The 15537-nt window shown below is 34.6% G+C and overlaps 1 protein-coding gene across 1 annotated transcript; it reads left to right on the top strand.

The window, feature by feature from the left end:
• The first annotated feature begins 198 nt into the window (after window positions 1–198).
• Window positions 199–4537, top strand: LOC116027706 (ycf3-interacting protein 1, chloroplastic). The gene is made up of 6 exons (XM_031269427.1): window positions 199–617; window positions 744–788; window positions 1116–1229; window positions 3002–3082; window positions 3342–3509; window positions 3924–4537. Exons 1-6 carry the CDS (start codon window positions 306–308, stop codon window positions 4011–4013), a joined length of 810 nt encoding a protein of 269 aa, XP_031125287.1. The 5' UTR covers window positions 199–305; the 3' UTR covers window positions 4014–4537.
• Window positions 4538–15537: the final 11000 nt, after the last annotated feature.

Genomic DNA, 15537 nt, shown 5'->3' with positions numbered 1-15537 from the left:
TTCATTAAAAAGAAATAGCACTGTTTTGGACAATAACCTACAGTAAAATTTGAGCAACCGTAATAAGCCACGTAGCACTGGTAGCAGTAAAAAATGGGAGTAATCTATGCAGTTTGGGTGACATGGCGCCATATCCGAGGTGGAATTCTGGTCTCGGACACCTGCCCCAAGCTTCACCACTCACTCCTACTCTCAGTCTCGCTTTCTAGATTTCCTTTCCGATTTCTTTCATCTCCTTTCTTCTTCTTCTTTTCTCTCTCTCAGTAATTTCTACAAACACGAAAGCGATGCTTTTGTAGTCGGCCATGGCTTCTCATATCCTCCAGCTTCCACTTCCCCAAATCGTGACCTTATCATCATCTACCTCACGCTACTCCATCAACTGCTCTTTCCGCAACCTCTCCTTATCCTTCAATCCTTTGAGCTTATCAAACCACGGTAGCCGCAGAACGAGGTGTAGTAGGAGGAGGACATTAGCACCCGTTTATGCCAGCAACGAGGAGGAAGCCAGCACTTCTTCCTCAACCGCCACTGCCACCCAAGAGAAAGGAGCGTACGATGAAGATGTGGAGGTCTCGGATTCCGAAGCCCTTGAATACGTCTCCCAAATCAAAAGAGTACTTAACCGCATCAATCTCCTTCATGCTCTTTCTGTTTCTGTTTTTTGTTTATGACTTATTATTGTTGTTAGCAATCTCTGAAGCTTTCTGGAGCATTTTTACGTAATTGTTTTCTGGTTTTAGGTTTTGGAGCTGCTCAAGAAGAATAGGGATATGGTGTTTGGTGAGGTGTGTCAATTATCTCTGTCCTTCTCTTTCTGTTCCTATTTACTATTTTGCAATAATAAAATGATTTAGGTTCTCTATATACTTGACTGTGCAATTGTTAAACTTAATCACCTGCCAAATTGTCTTATACTTAAATTTTTTATTTGATGGCCAGTGACTGCAATTTGAGTTCTAATGCTCTTTCAGTACCTTCAAACTCTTATAGCTTTGTTTCTAACATTACTGATTTTGTTTTTAAAACATTTTAAAAAGAGCTGGAAACCCCTCATCTTTTTCTTGCTGAACTGGCTAACTGAGTTGCATTATCGTTTCTTTGGTTAATTGCAGGTTAAATTGACTATAATGATTGAAGACCCCAGGGATGTAGAGCGGAAACGGCTGCTTGGCATTGATGATGAGAATGCTCCAACCAGAGAGGACTTGGCTGCTGCTCTTGAAGAAGTAAGTATACTCCTGTTTTTCTGCTAAGCATACTAATAGTCATTTGGAGCATTTTGGAGCTGCATATGCTTCCTGGAAATTAACAATTGGGTTTTGCAAGCATAGCCCAGATCAGAAATGTGATCTTAGTTTATAGAAACTTATTTAGTATCCAGTTAATTGTTAAATATGGATCAATTAGCATGTCTAGAACAAGTACCGGATGAAATATTATGTCCAGAGCGAGTGATGATTTTCTCTTTAGCAAATGAAATAATACAATATTAAAATATGAAGATGCATTTAGCGTAGAGTGCTAGTTAGTGGATGAATGGATGATGAGACATAAATAACTATGCATAATAGTTCCAGAATATGTTTGAATCTTTAGACGCGGTGGATATTGTCTGAGAGGGCTGTGTCTAACCTTTAAAAGGTTAAGAGTCCATCCTTATTCTCCATCATTATATGCAAATATCACAATATTATATTACACACACTGATTAAAGCAGTTCATTATTGGCTCCACCAAAATTAGGGTATTGCTGTATTAGTGTAACAAAATTGTCAGTCTTAATTAACAGTGTATTCTTACTAGTCAAATATATTCCATTCTTAACACACACACACACACACATACACACACATACACACACCTCAAGTCTCTATTAGTATTTCAGTTAAACTACACTTATAATAGCTACCATGCAATTTATTTATTGCACAGCTGAACAAGATATTTTCTTTAGGGCCCACATTGGTTTTCTATACAAATATTAATAATATAATTGAGTGCAAAGGACATTTGAGCCTCTTTGAGTTATTCATTGTTATTTGTTTGGATTATATTCAAACAGAGAATGGATATTTCAATATTTGAATTATTATTGTTGTTGTTATTATTATTATTTTATGAAAGCTGGTGATGTTCTATGCTTTCATATTTTTTTTGAACTTAAAAATAATATGCCATCAAAATGTGATGTTTAAATTTTGAATTTGTGGTTGTGATTAATTTTTAAATTCAAAGCAAAAACATGTTCAATTTAAAAGGAATTGTGTGTTGAGCATATAAATAGCCTTAAAAGAAGAGTAGAAAGGAACAGAATTCAAAACGATTTAGATGCATGTTCTTCGAAGACAAATAAGGGTTCTGCCTCATTTCAAACACTGGGATATATGTTCTTCAATGAGGTGACTATTCTGTACATATGGAAGTAGTTACTTTGGAGTTGAACTTTGATCTCCTTGTGCAATACCACCATGCATTCACAAAATATTTATGCCTACAGAATCTTGTATTGAACTAAAAACGGATAGCATTATTTCCTTATGTGAGAAATAAAATTTTATTCAAGCACAAGGGGAAAATAAATTTTAAAGCAAAGGTCAATATCTATGAAGTTTTGCTGTTGATTAAGCTAAAAAGTTTGAAAGCTTGTACTAATAGCTGTTCCCTGGGGAACTAGATTGCAATAGTTTTCAATAATTGTGTTTAAATTATTTGCAAGAGACACCATATTTTTATTTTTAAGGTGAATAATTGTGGTTCTCAATGCAATTCTGTTAGAACATATATATAGATTTTTGTAGTTTCATTAAGTTGTTAAAATTTCACAATGAATTGCTTCTGCAAAAGTTTTTGATTGTGTGCTTGGTGTTATTTGAAGTAACATTGTACACCACAAACTCTGTGTTAATACACACACTAGAATACAAGAGTGTGTTTGCACATTGTCAATGCATGTATTTCTTGATGATTTGAATAGATTTTTTTTTTGCCATTTTTGAAGATAAATGAAGGCAAGATTCCTGAAGATCGCCTTGCTCTTCAGATGCTGGCAGAAGAGTTGACTGCATGGCCCAATTTGGAGGTATTTCTGTGACTTTAAAGCATGGAATCATCATTTATTATTTCTTCCATGTAAGTGTCTTTTGGGTTAGCTCTGTTCTGATGGTGAGTTGGAAGAGAGGATGGATGCATTTGCATTTCCTTCTAAAACTAAATGCATAAATATAAAATAGATCTTCAGAAAATGTTCCCCCTATTCTGGAGTGTTGTATCAATATGTAGATGATTTATACTCAAGCTTGTGTACATATTTGCTTACACTATTCATGTTTTTCCATTAGACTGAAGCCCCAAAGAAACAGACGCCTAGCAAATCCCTGTATGCAAGAACCACAGACACTGGTGTTGATCTAAAAGTGGCTGCTAAGAGGCTCAAAGTTGATTGGGATTCAGCAGCGGATATAGGGGAAGATGATGAGGGCGATGACACGGAAGTGCCTCCAGCTGTTGTTAGTCCAGCAATTCCCTCTGATCTGTAGCTTATAAAAGATTTCAATTTATTTTTTCGATAGCGCTTCTGTTAATTTACGTTCCATTTTTGAAAATGCTGGGAACACTAACTATTGACATGTTTCACCTCAACTAAAAGCTTAAGCTTAAGCTGTTAGTATGCTAGCAAATATACAGATCTATTATTTTATATTTATCCTCATTGGTAACATCTTTGCCTGAAATTGAACATTCATTCTTGCTTAAATCCTGGTTTTATTTTCGTTTGTTGGACAAGTCCAGTTCTTTTTCATTTTCCTCTTCTTTTTCCCCCCCTTATTTTGTGTTCTAGGTGAAATAAATTCATGTGCCGAATGCACTTATAATACAATTCTTTGTGGCTGTGGATTTGACAAAATGATATTCTGATGCAGGGATATGGAGCTCTATATTTGGTCACTGCATTTCCAGTAATAATTGGAATCTCGGTAGTGTTGATTTTATTTTACAATTCATTGCAGTAAACGTTCACCAGTATCACATTGTCACTGCACATACCATCTGCCGTCTCAGATATATACTAGTCCATGTTAAACCATGGGAGGAGGTAAGTTACACTCGAGTTTGTACATTGCATGATCTATTGTGAGTGACATTCTTGATACTTAATAACACTTTATAACTCGAGTTTGTATACATTTTTCCATTTTATAACTTGTTTCTGTGGTTCCTTGATGGAAAGGAAAACAAACATGAAATATCTGAGGGTATAATGTGACTTATAGACTGGGAACATGAAACTTGTCTTTTGTTTGAGCTGTTTTTTGGGCAACCGAGCTTCTTCATAGATTTACAGTATGCCAGTGGCTTGACTGTGATGAAAAAAATCCCAAGGTGATGAGCATAGACTCTGAATTTGTACCATACTTGTTGAGTAGGAATCTGGTTACAAAGTGAACTTACCCATTTTACAGTAAACTCACTGTAATTGTTGAACTGCATTATTAATGACATGTGTCCTGCTGAGTGGTCTACCCCACAGACATAATTTGTGGTTGTATGTACATCATTCTTTGCCACATGCTTTCATGTGCCTCTACTTATATTTTACATACATTATTACTCACATTTCAAATTATGAAGGGATTTGTTCCAACATACATATATATGAAAACTTTTATGATATGCTGAATTAAAACATCTGCTCCATCCCAACTAAAAGTCTTAAAAGTCTAAGTTGATAGTTGAATTTTACATTTATGTTTATATATTATATGCTCAACACATCTCTTCACGTGTGCATGAGGTTGACTATGATACCAAATTAAAATATGTGCTTTATCTCAACTAAAAGTTCAATATGATAGTTAATTGCACATTTATGTTTATATATTATATGCTCAACATGTTGTGTTGTACTTGATACAATTATGCAGGTGTGGTGAGTATTAATATTGACAGTATATCCAATACAAATATACAATTTGTTACATTAGGGTGTTTGTATCGGGTACAACATGACACCTTATAATATTTCTATATATTTTATACAAATAAACAATGTAAGCGACAATTTAGAATTGAGAAGCAGAGGTAGAGTTGGTGAAACCTGGGGGAGGTTTAAGAATCTATATATGAAGCATTGAAGCCTCCCACGATTACTGCCGGGCTTTGTGCCTGGGAATCAGTTCTGTCTCACCTCTTTGCAAATTATGATTGCATTATAAGGAGTATTAGATTTGTTGGATCCAACGGGTTTTAGGGCTCGATTTGGATTGTGTTTGTCCGTCCCAGTTGAATTTTTTTTACAGTAAACACGGAAAGGAAAGATTTAGGGTGTCCGTAAATGAGAATCAAATATTTAGTCATGGTAACGAGTTTTGGTGAAAATATTTTGTATGTTTGGTAGTAGAATGAAATTGTAATGATTAGCAATATTGATGTTTGGTTTATTGGTTATGTATGACTCTATAATAATTGGAATAAAAGTTTTAAAAATAAAAAATCAAGGCAATTAATCTTAATATAATAACATCCAAAACACCACTATGAATAAAAAATCAAAACAAAATTTTAAAAAACTAAATTAAACTTAAAAATCAAATTATAGTAATATAAGATGGAATGATACTCTTTTTTAATTAGGAAATGAGGTTTTTAATTGAAGGGGTAATCAAATCTATAGTTGTGGTTTTCAAAAATAAATAAATAAATAAAAAATTCATAGTTGTGATTTAAAAATTCGTCAACCAAACAATAATTATGATTTTTTTTACCATTTTTATTCATTTATATATATATATATATATATATATATATATTGTCTTAATTAAAATTTTACTATATAATTGTAAAATTAACTAGAATAAAAGTTTTTTTTTTTATTAAAATGTAGTCGAGCATCCTATGAGACATTGGAACCTACCCTATTTTACTATATGATTGTTTGTGCATGTATATATATAGGGCTACAATAATAAGAACTCAAACAACAAATTAAAGTAAGCGATCTTTTTTTTTTTTAAATTTTTTTTGCCAAAACTGATTCTTTTTTATTAACCTAGATTTTCGGCTTAGTCGATCTGCCTCCAAATCCATAAGAAGGTAAATCAAATCAATTTAGCACTTAAACCACGCCTCTCATTAAAAATAGGGAAAATTGTAATTTAAGAAGGTAAATCAAATCAATTTTCAAAAACGGTACATATGTTGCCACTCTCGTGGTGTAAATATTACCCCTCTTGTTAGTACGGGAGGGGAATATATGTTTCATTTTTAAAATTGAGGGGCAACATTTACACAACTAATAATTCAGGAGTAACATTGATAATTAGCATATTATGGAGGACATAAATTACAATTTGATCCATAAATAATCATGGAGAGCATAAATTACAATTAAATTTTAAATAAAAGTTGTCATCCATTAAAACAATAATATCTGGGCATCTACATTTTTGCTTAATCAAGAGATTTAGTCATCAATTTCTAATGGTCACGGTCGGTTGTCTTGCCCAGTTATGCCTATCATGGCTGTTCTTGTTTCCTAGTGACCAAGAGACCATGATGATTAATACAAATGGTGGTGGCTACCGTACACTGGGCTGCAACATTTTTAAAATGTTTTTTTTTATATTAATTAATCATTCCATTTTATATTTTCATATATTACTCGTGAAGTATATAAAAACTGTGACACCTACCACTTGAGTAATTTTGATATTTTAATATTATGTCAATATTGTTAAGAGTTGAATAAATATATGATGAGATTTATTTAGTGCACAATTTTCAAATAATGATTGTGAATTTTTTTTGTCATTCAAAAAAAAAATTTATGTTGTTGTTCTTCTTGTTGTTGTTGTTATTATTATTATTTTTTATTATTATTACTCCGTATTATAAATAAAATCAATGTATAAAAAACATATTTTCTTAAAAATATATCATTAAGATTTTTAAATAACACACATTGATTTTTTTTTTAATATATCGGTTCAATACTTGTGTGATGGGCATATAGTAGTGACTTAATGAACCTCTAGTAATGACTTAATGGACTTGCAGTAGTGACTTAATGAACCTATGATAGTGGCTTAATGTACTTGAAATAATGATTTGATGAACTTATAGTAGTAAGTTTTTGAGCTTTTAGTATATGACTTTATGAATCTACAATAGTAACTTTTATAGACCTAACTTTACTATCACTTATTAGATTAATATATTTATTATTTATTGGCTCTTATTAGATTTAGTAGATATTGAATTAAAATTGAATTATACAAATCCATAATTCCTGGAGTCGCCCGTCATAGCCCCGTCTATGCATGCATTAAAACAGATCAGAGCGAGAACTATAAAATAATTCGGACCGTCACATTAAATCTTTTTAATGTTATTTATTTCATTTGTAATTTATAAATTATTATATAAAAATATGATTTACTTAATTCACTTTACAGTGACTGTGTTCTCTTTTTTCACCCAAAACAATAAGGTTGAGAAATATAAAATAACGTGTCCACCCTGTTAAGTCTATATGCAGTAGTTGACATTTTCTATTATATATTCCTATTTGTATTCAAGTAGTTTAGGTTTGTTACAACTTCCTGCTAGTTCCTCTCACATGTACTCTATTTATAGTTGGTTCATTTTATTCATCAATGTACAAGCTATATATTATCTCAACATGGTATCCAGAGCCTAAAATCTCCAACGAAAGATTTTATTTTATTTTGGTTTTTGCTTCCTGTTCCTTTCTTCTATCATCCATGGCTACCACCACTCCTACAATTACCTCGTCACCCGATACGACCATGACTGAGGTTGTCCAATTAACCACTCATGCTCACTTTCCCATCAAACTTACATCCACAAATTTTTCTGTTTGGAGACGTCAAGTCCAGGCAACTCTTATTGGCTACAATCTGCACGGCTACATTGATGGCTCAGTCACAGAACCAGCCAAGTTCACAGATACTGCTAACACCAGCAGGAACCCATGCCATTTAATTTGGTATCGCCAAGACCAAATTATTATAAGCGCACTACTTGGGAGTTGTTCTGACATGATACAACCCCTTATCTCTTCGGCTGCAACGGCTCACGACGCATAGCAAAGGCTTGTCGCCAGTTATGCCAGTGCCTCTCGAGGTCGAATTATTTCCCTCAAGGCAAAGCTGACAAAAAATCCGAGAGGTTCCCGGTCTGTCACGGACTACCTCAATGATATGAGGTCCATCGCTGACGATCTTGCGTTGACTCAAAGTCCAGTCTCTGCTGAAGACCTAGTGGTTTATATTCTAAACCAGTTAGGGGAGGAATACAATACCATTATCTCTGCTGACCGCATACGAGAAACACCTATATCTTTGGGTGAATTAAGTGATGTTCTGACTGACCATGAACGACAGTTAAAAGAAGCGGATGATGCACGCCAATCTCTTCTTGCCACTGCTAACGTTGCGCAAAGGACATTCTCTTCCACACGAAACAATCTGTCACCGAACTCTACTCGGAGGTTTCGTAATAACAACAACTCCAATCGGCAAAGCTGGTCACAAGGGGGGAATAACCGATCTGGGGTTGTATGCAAGTTCTGTAACTTTCCAGGACATGAAACGAAAGTATGTCGAAAGTTGGCAAGATTTTTAAAGGAGCATAATGTTATACCCATGCAAGCCTCTACGCATCTACAGTCTCCTACAGCCAACTCCACGGTTGGTCCATCTCAATCATGGCTATTTGACAGCGGCGCTTCCCACCATGCCACTCCGAATATCACACCTCTGCAAACCTTCTCTGAATACAGTGGCCCGGACGAGATTCGCTTGGGTGACGGTAACTCCTTAACAATATCTCATGTTGGTCGGTCTACCATTCCCACCTCTTATTCTGCTCTCACTCTTGAAAATGTTCTACGTGTCCCCAAGTTACAAAATAATTTAGTTTCTATATCCCAACTCTGCAAAACTAATTCAATATCTGTTGAATTTTGTTCTTCCCATTTTATTGTGAAGGATCTGCGAACGGGGACATCGCTAATGCGGGGGGAGAACGTTAACGGTGTTTACTACGGTCCAATTTCCTCTCGGCCAAAAATAAATGTTCTACGCCTATCCCGTGTGTCTCAATGGCATCACCAATTTGGTCATCCATCAAATAAAACATTGCATCTTATTTTAAACCGTTGTAATATTCCTATTAACAAGTCATTGTTACAACAGTTTTATTGTCAATCTTGCAGCATACACAAAAGTCACAAGTTGCCATTTTCAAAAAATACTCTTGTTAGTAATAAGCCCCTGCAATTGCTTGACACTGACGTATGGGGCACCACAGACAAATCTGTTGATGGGTGTTTATACTATGTTATTTTCGTTGATCACTTTACGAAATACATTTGGTTGTATCCATTAAAACGAAAATCAGATGTGTTTACAGTTTTTCCTCAATTTAAACGACTGGTTGAGAAGTACTTTGGTCACACCATTATTTCTGTTTACTCAGATAATGGCGGTGAGTTCGTTAAACTCCGTCCGTTGTTCAATACTCATGGTATTTCCCACTTTACTACCCCTCCTCACACCCCAGAACATAATGGCACTGCCGAACGGCGACACAGACATATCGTCGAAACCGGGTTGTCATTACTTCATTCTGCGGCCCTTCCAATTTCATATTGGACCTATGCATTTCAAACGGCGGTGTACCTCATTAACCGACTCCCGACACCGGTCTTAGGTAATAAGTCACCGTTTCAGATTATGTTTAATCAATTGCCTAATTATGACAAGCTAAAGCCGTTTGGTTGTCTTTGTTTTCCATGGTTACGTCCATATAACAACAGAAAACTCCAGCCAAAATCCCGACCTTGTATTTTTCTGGGATACGGTAGCTCTCAATCGGCCTACCAGTGTTTAGATTTTTCCTCTAATCGTATTTTTTTGTCTAGACATGTTCAATTCTTGCCTAATATCTACCCTTCTCAAGAGTTGCAGCATAAAGCACAGGTTGTTGTGGAGCCACCAGTTGTGTTCAAATCTTCACCTACAGAGTCTATGCTTAGGTCCACGTTAAATCCCGTTCACTCTCCGATAATTCAAACGCCAACTACATCTGATGATTGGTCTGTTTCTCATGTGGCTGCCTCCCCTAATCCAAGCCACCACTCATCTCCTGCTCCTAATTCCACCCACGTGTCACCTGCTACTGACTCTCATAATCCCGGCCTAACAACATCTGCCTCCACTTCGCCAACATCTGCTGTGTCACCTACTGCCTCTCTCAATTCCGGCTACCCCTCGTCACCTTTGTCGTATCATAATCCTAACCCATCGTCTTCGCCTCATGATCCCAGCCCACCTTCTTCGCCTCATGATCCCAGTCCACCTCCTTCGCCTCATAATTCCAGTTCTTCTAATCCATCTTCTCAACCTGCTGCCCTACCGCAACAAATCTTGCGGCGATCCACACGTACCCGGCGTCCTAACCCCAAGTACTTTGGAGACCACTATATCAATGTCACTACAGCCCATCCTTTACCACCCACGATAGAACCGACTACCGTCACCCAAGCACTAAAAGACTCTCGGTGGAGGAAGGCTATGGATGAAGAGTACCAAGCCCTGCATCGCAACAAAACGTGGCATTTAGTACCTCCTGGCACCGGGGTCCCGATAGGATGCAAGTGGGTTTTTCGTGTCAAACGCAAGGTGGATGGTTCGATCGATCGTTATAAAGTGCGACTTGTCGCGAAAGGTTTTTTGCAAACTGCAGGTCGTGACTATTATGAAACTTACAGTCCAGTCATGAAACCAGTTACTATTCGTGTGGTCTTGACTACGTCAGTTAGATATAAACAATGCGTTCTTGAACGGAACATTGCATGAAGAAGTATATATGGACCAACTGCCCGGCTTTGTTGATCCACAATTTCCGACGCATATTTGTAAATTAGACAAAGCATTGTATGGGCTTAAGCAAGCGCCCAGAGCGTGGTACCAGGAATTGTCACGTTTCTTGTTACGTTGTGGCTTTTCTAAGTCACGAGCGGATGCGTCTTTGTTTGTTTACTTTGCTGATGGTGTTGTCGTTTATTTCCTGGTGTATGTTGATGATATCTTATTGACAGGAAATAATGAGGCCTGGCTAACACGATTTGTAAAGACTCTGTCTGCACAATTCTCTCTTAAAGATCTCGGTGACTTGCATCATTTTTTGGGTGTTGAGGTAGCTCCGGCACCGGATGGGATCTTCTTGTCACAAAGTCAGTATGTTACTGACATTTTGTTGCAGTTTAAGATGGATGGTGCCAAAGAAGTTTCCACACCACTGGCTTCTTCAGATAAATTGGTGCTGGCCCAGTCTGATAGTGACCGATATGATGTCACTCAATTCCGGCGTCTTCTCGGTTTGCTGCAGTATTTGGTAATCACGCGACCTGACGTCGCCTATCGCAGTTCATGCATGCTCCAACAGTTACACATTGGCAGGCTGCCAAACGGCTTCTTCGTTATCTCAAAGGCACGGTCTGTCATGGCCTATTTCTACGAGCTGGCCACCCACTTTCTTTACGGGTCTACACTGACTCTGACTGGGGAGGTTCTTCTGGTGGCCGGTCCACTACTGCTTACTTATTGTATCTGGGCTCGAATCTTATTTCCTGGAAATCCACTCGTCAGCGATCCGTTTCTCGATCGTCCACAGAGGCCGAGTATCGTGCCTTGGCGAATGCCTCGGCAGAGGTTCTATGGGTTAAACATTTGTTACAGGAACTGCGCTTGAGTTTACCTCAACCACCGATTGTGTTCTGTGACAATCTGAGTGCTACTTATGTTTGTAAGAATCCTGTGTTTCACTCCCGCATGAAACACTTGGCGCTAGATTACTTCTTTGTTCGCGATTTGGTCGCCAATGGCTCGCTAGTTGTGCGTCATATTCCTTCTTCAGGGCAGCTAGCTGACTTACTCACCAAGCCACTTGGGCGTCACCTCTTCCTGCTCTTTCGGTCCAAGATTGGAGTCTCCGACAGATCCTCCATCTTGCGGGGGCGTGTTAAGTCTATATGCAGTAGTTGACATTTTCTATTATATATTCCTATTTGTATTCAAGTAGTTTAGGTTTGTTACAACTTCCTGCTAGTTCCTCTCACATGTACTCTATTTATAGTTGGTTCATTTTATTCATCAATGTACAAGCTATATATTATCTCAACACACACGACTATGTCGACACGACAGTTGTTATGCCATAGACACGGGTCTACCTTGCAAGGTAGATCCATGTTCACAATTTTAGTACTCTATGTTCACAATTTTAAAACTCTATGTTCACAGTTTTTGAATTCTATGTCCACAATTTTTAAACTATTCATAATTTTTGAACTCTATATTCACAATTATAAAAATCTATATTCACAATTTCATAACTATATGTTCACAATTTTATAACTCTATATTTACAATTTCATAACTTTATATTCAATAGTATAACACAATTTTTGAATCTATATAACAAAATTTTGAATATAGAATTCAAAAATGGTGAATATTGAATAATGTAATTTTGTATATTGCGATTTAAAATTGTAAATATAGAGTTTTAAAATTATAAATATAGAGTTCTAAAATTGTAAATATAAAATTTTTAAATTATAAACATCTGAGTCCATAGCATAATTTGCTGTCGACACGCATCATCTTAATTTCCGACTTGCAGCCATATCATTATATCAATAGTCGCTTTCGTCTTCATACCGACAAATCTTGCCACCCGTTGGTTTAATACGCATGCATAATATAATAATAATAATATTATTATTATTATTATTATTATTATTATTATTATTATGATGATGATGATAATGATAGTGTAGTGTCACAATAATATGTAATCCAAAATATAAGTATAAGAAAAGTATATTTTTAAACATTAAAAATGGTTGAGACTTTAAAGTTTAAGATTTCTAATTGGAAATCATATTTTTAATCACTTTGAATATTAAAAAGTCATTGTTATTTGAGGTCACCGATCGAAAGTGATTTGTAACGTTTGTACCAATAAAAGTTGTCAAAAATTTTAAATGGATATGTACTTAAGATGTTCTTAAATATCTTACCGTTCTTACCACTAATAGTTGAAAGTAAATAAAAAAAAAAAAACAAAAAAAAAAACATAGTTGTTGAAAATTTTCAACAACCATGTCCATCGTTGCTATCAAATGTTTCCGCACTCCAATTTTTTTAGTGGTCAAAAAAAGTTGTTAAGAATATATAGTCGATTTTTCAGTTGTAATTTCAACCTCTTTCCCAAATTGATCTATAAATAGAGAATTATAATTTGTTTAGATGATAGTATAATGATATTAACTTCTTGAACTATCAAACTTTATCATACATATAAGTCATAACATATATAACAAAATATAATATAACGTCTCAAATAATATGATCTCTTTAGTTGGTCGGTGTTATATAATATATTTTGAGGGTATTGTGAAACAATTTTTTTGTTGTTGTTGTTGTTGTTGTTATTGTATTGATCTATACAAATAGTTATGAATATTTAATTTTATTGCATTTTTCATTTTGTAGGTAAATTTTTAGTTACTTAATTGACTGTAAACATTAACAATATATACAATAAAACAACTTTTAAAAATATGGATGCCATTGCATCAAAGCCATATTGTCGGTTGTATATGAGCCATATACCTACCAGGCTACCTTACACAAAGAATATTCAATCATTCAACGATTCAACAATTTTCTAAAAAGAAAAAGCGATTAAAGAAAAATATAAATATAAAAAAAAACACTTGTAAAATTGAAAAGTAAAAAAGAATAATAAAGACAAATATTATTCTTTGTTTTATTTATAGAGTATTTGTAGATTTTTGGAGGGTCTAAAGTTCCAACTAATTATGAGTACCTATGCGTGCAGAGAGGTCAACACTTGGAATTTATTTATTATTTTCCAATTTTGGATAGTCCAAATCTCTAATAGATTATTCAGAATTTCTTTAGTAGTAGTGACTAGTAATGGGCAATTTATAACATTGGATGCACATAGCATTATAGACCCTGGATTGAAGCAATAAGGTACATAATTTATATTTGTAAGGTATAAAATTTCATAACATAAGACACAAAAAAATACAACACAGACACATATACATGTTATATATTTACTTATATAACTGCCATATAAATATCCACTTTTTTCCTTCTTTTTTCTTCTGAGGTTATTGCAAACATTAACATTGATTTTAGGAAAATAATATTTTTTTAAAAAAATTTACCTCATAATATTCACACTTAATAATAAATATATTTATAATTAAAAAAAAATCCCTTTTGAATTTACAAAACACATAATTAAACCCAAGATATACATTTTTTGAGTTCTAGCTGAAGCTGCCTCCAATGAGGCTCGAATGCATTCCCTTCCATATGAGAGTGTACACCGTTTGCCGCTTAACCACAAGGTATTTGGCAACCCAAGATATACATAAGAACAAAGATTAAACAATCCATGACTCAAATGAAATTCAACTTTGATTCTCACGTTAATACAATTTATTTTCACCATGACCCAACATATTCTTCTCCCAAAAGGTTGAATCTCCAATCCCAAGAACTCCCACACTTCAACTTGAGAGAGCACTTGAGAGGATGTAAATCACGGTGACTCACAAGTTCAACAGACAAGACCAAATGCTAATGTGCACAAGAGATACGTTCACTTTGGACATAATCCTCACTACATTAATCTCTTCTTCTAAATAGTACTTACTAAATTAGTAAGCTAATCCTGTGTAGGCAACCTATTTTGACCCAACATATTGTATTATTGTGAATAGCATATATGATACCATTTAATAATTTATATAATTTATTATATATTTAATACAGCGTGGACATGATGGTCATAACTCATAAACCACAGTAAATTTTCTAGAAATTAAAGAATATGAAGTGGCCCTCTTTAACCAATAAACTTTAGTCTTTATTGTGGGGAATGGTAAGAAATGATGAGGGTTGGTAGCCATTGTCACCGACAACATAAATCAATCCAGCTAGCAACCAAATAAATAAATGATGAAATTATATTTTAAAAAAAAAAACAGGAAATATAAGATGCACAATTATTAAAATAGACAAAGAATACATAAAATATCCTAGATTATTTTTATTATTATAATAATAATAATTAAAAGACAAGGTTGTGAGCTCATGACGGCCTATCATTATTGTGTGGATCTGATCATAGTCCACATAACTGTGTGGATCATACTATCAAATGATGTACATTTAGTACATAAATAATATACTTTTAGTATATTAAAAATGTTAAGGAATACATTATTTTGTATTATGTACATTCATTTTTAATATATTAAATTAAAAATATACTTTTATTATGGTTCACACAGTATTGTAATTTGCCCATGACTACTGCTTATCTATTAATCTATACCCACTTATATTATATTATATTTATTTTAAAAGTAATCGAAAAAAAATGTGATGATACTCTAATAAA

The sequence above is a fragment of the Ipomoea triloba genome, chromosome 8 (genome assembly GCF_003576645.1).
Source record: "Ipomoea triloba cultivar NCNSP0323 chromosome 8, ASM357664v1".
NCBI classification, from domain to species: domain Eukaryota; kingdom Viridiplantae; phylum Streptophyta; class Magnoliopsida; order Solanales; family Convolvulaceae; genus Ipomoea; species Ipomoea triloba.
The sequence above is the reverse complement of the archived record's forward strand: the minus strand, read 5'-3'. Positions and strand labels throughout refer to the sequence as shown.

Excerpts from the sequence above, each read along its gene's own strand:
- LOC116027706 (XM_031269427.1), top strand. The coding sequence starts at position 306 with ATGGCTTCTCATATCCTCCAGCTTCCACTTCCCCAAATCGTGACCTTA. Across the intron at positions 789-1,115 it reads GGGATATGGTGTTTGGTGAG|GTTAAATTGACTATAATGAT; the intron begins GTGTGTCAATTA and ends GGTTAATTGCAG. Across the intron at positions 3,510-3,923 it reads CGGAAGTGCCTCCAGCTGTT|GGATATGGAGCTCTATATTT; the intron begins GTTAGTCCAGCA and ends ATTCTGATGCAG.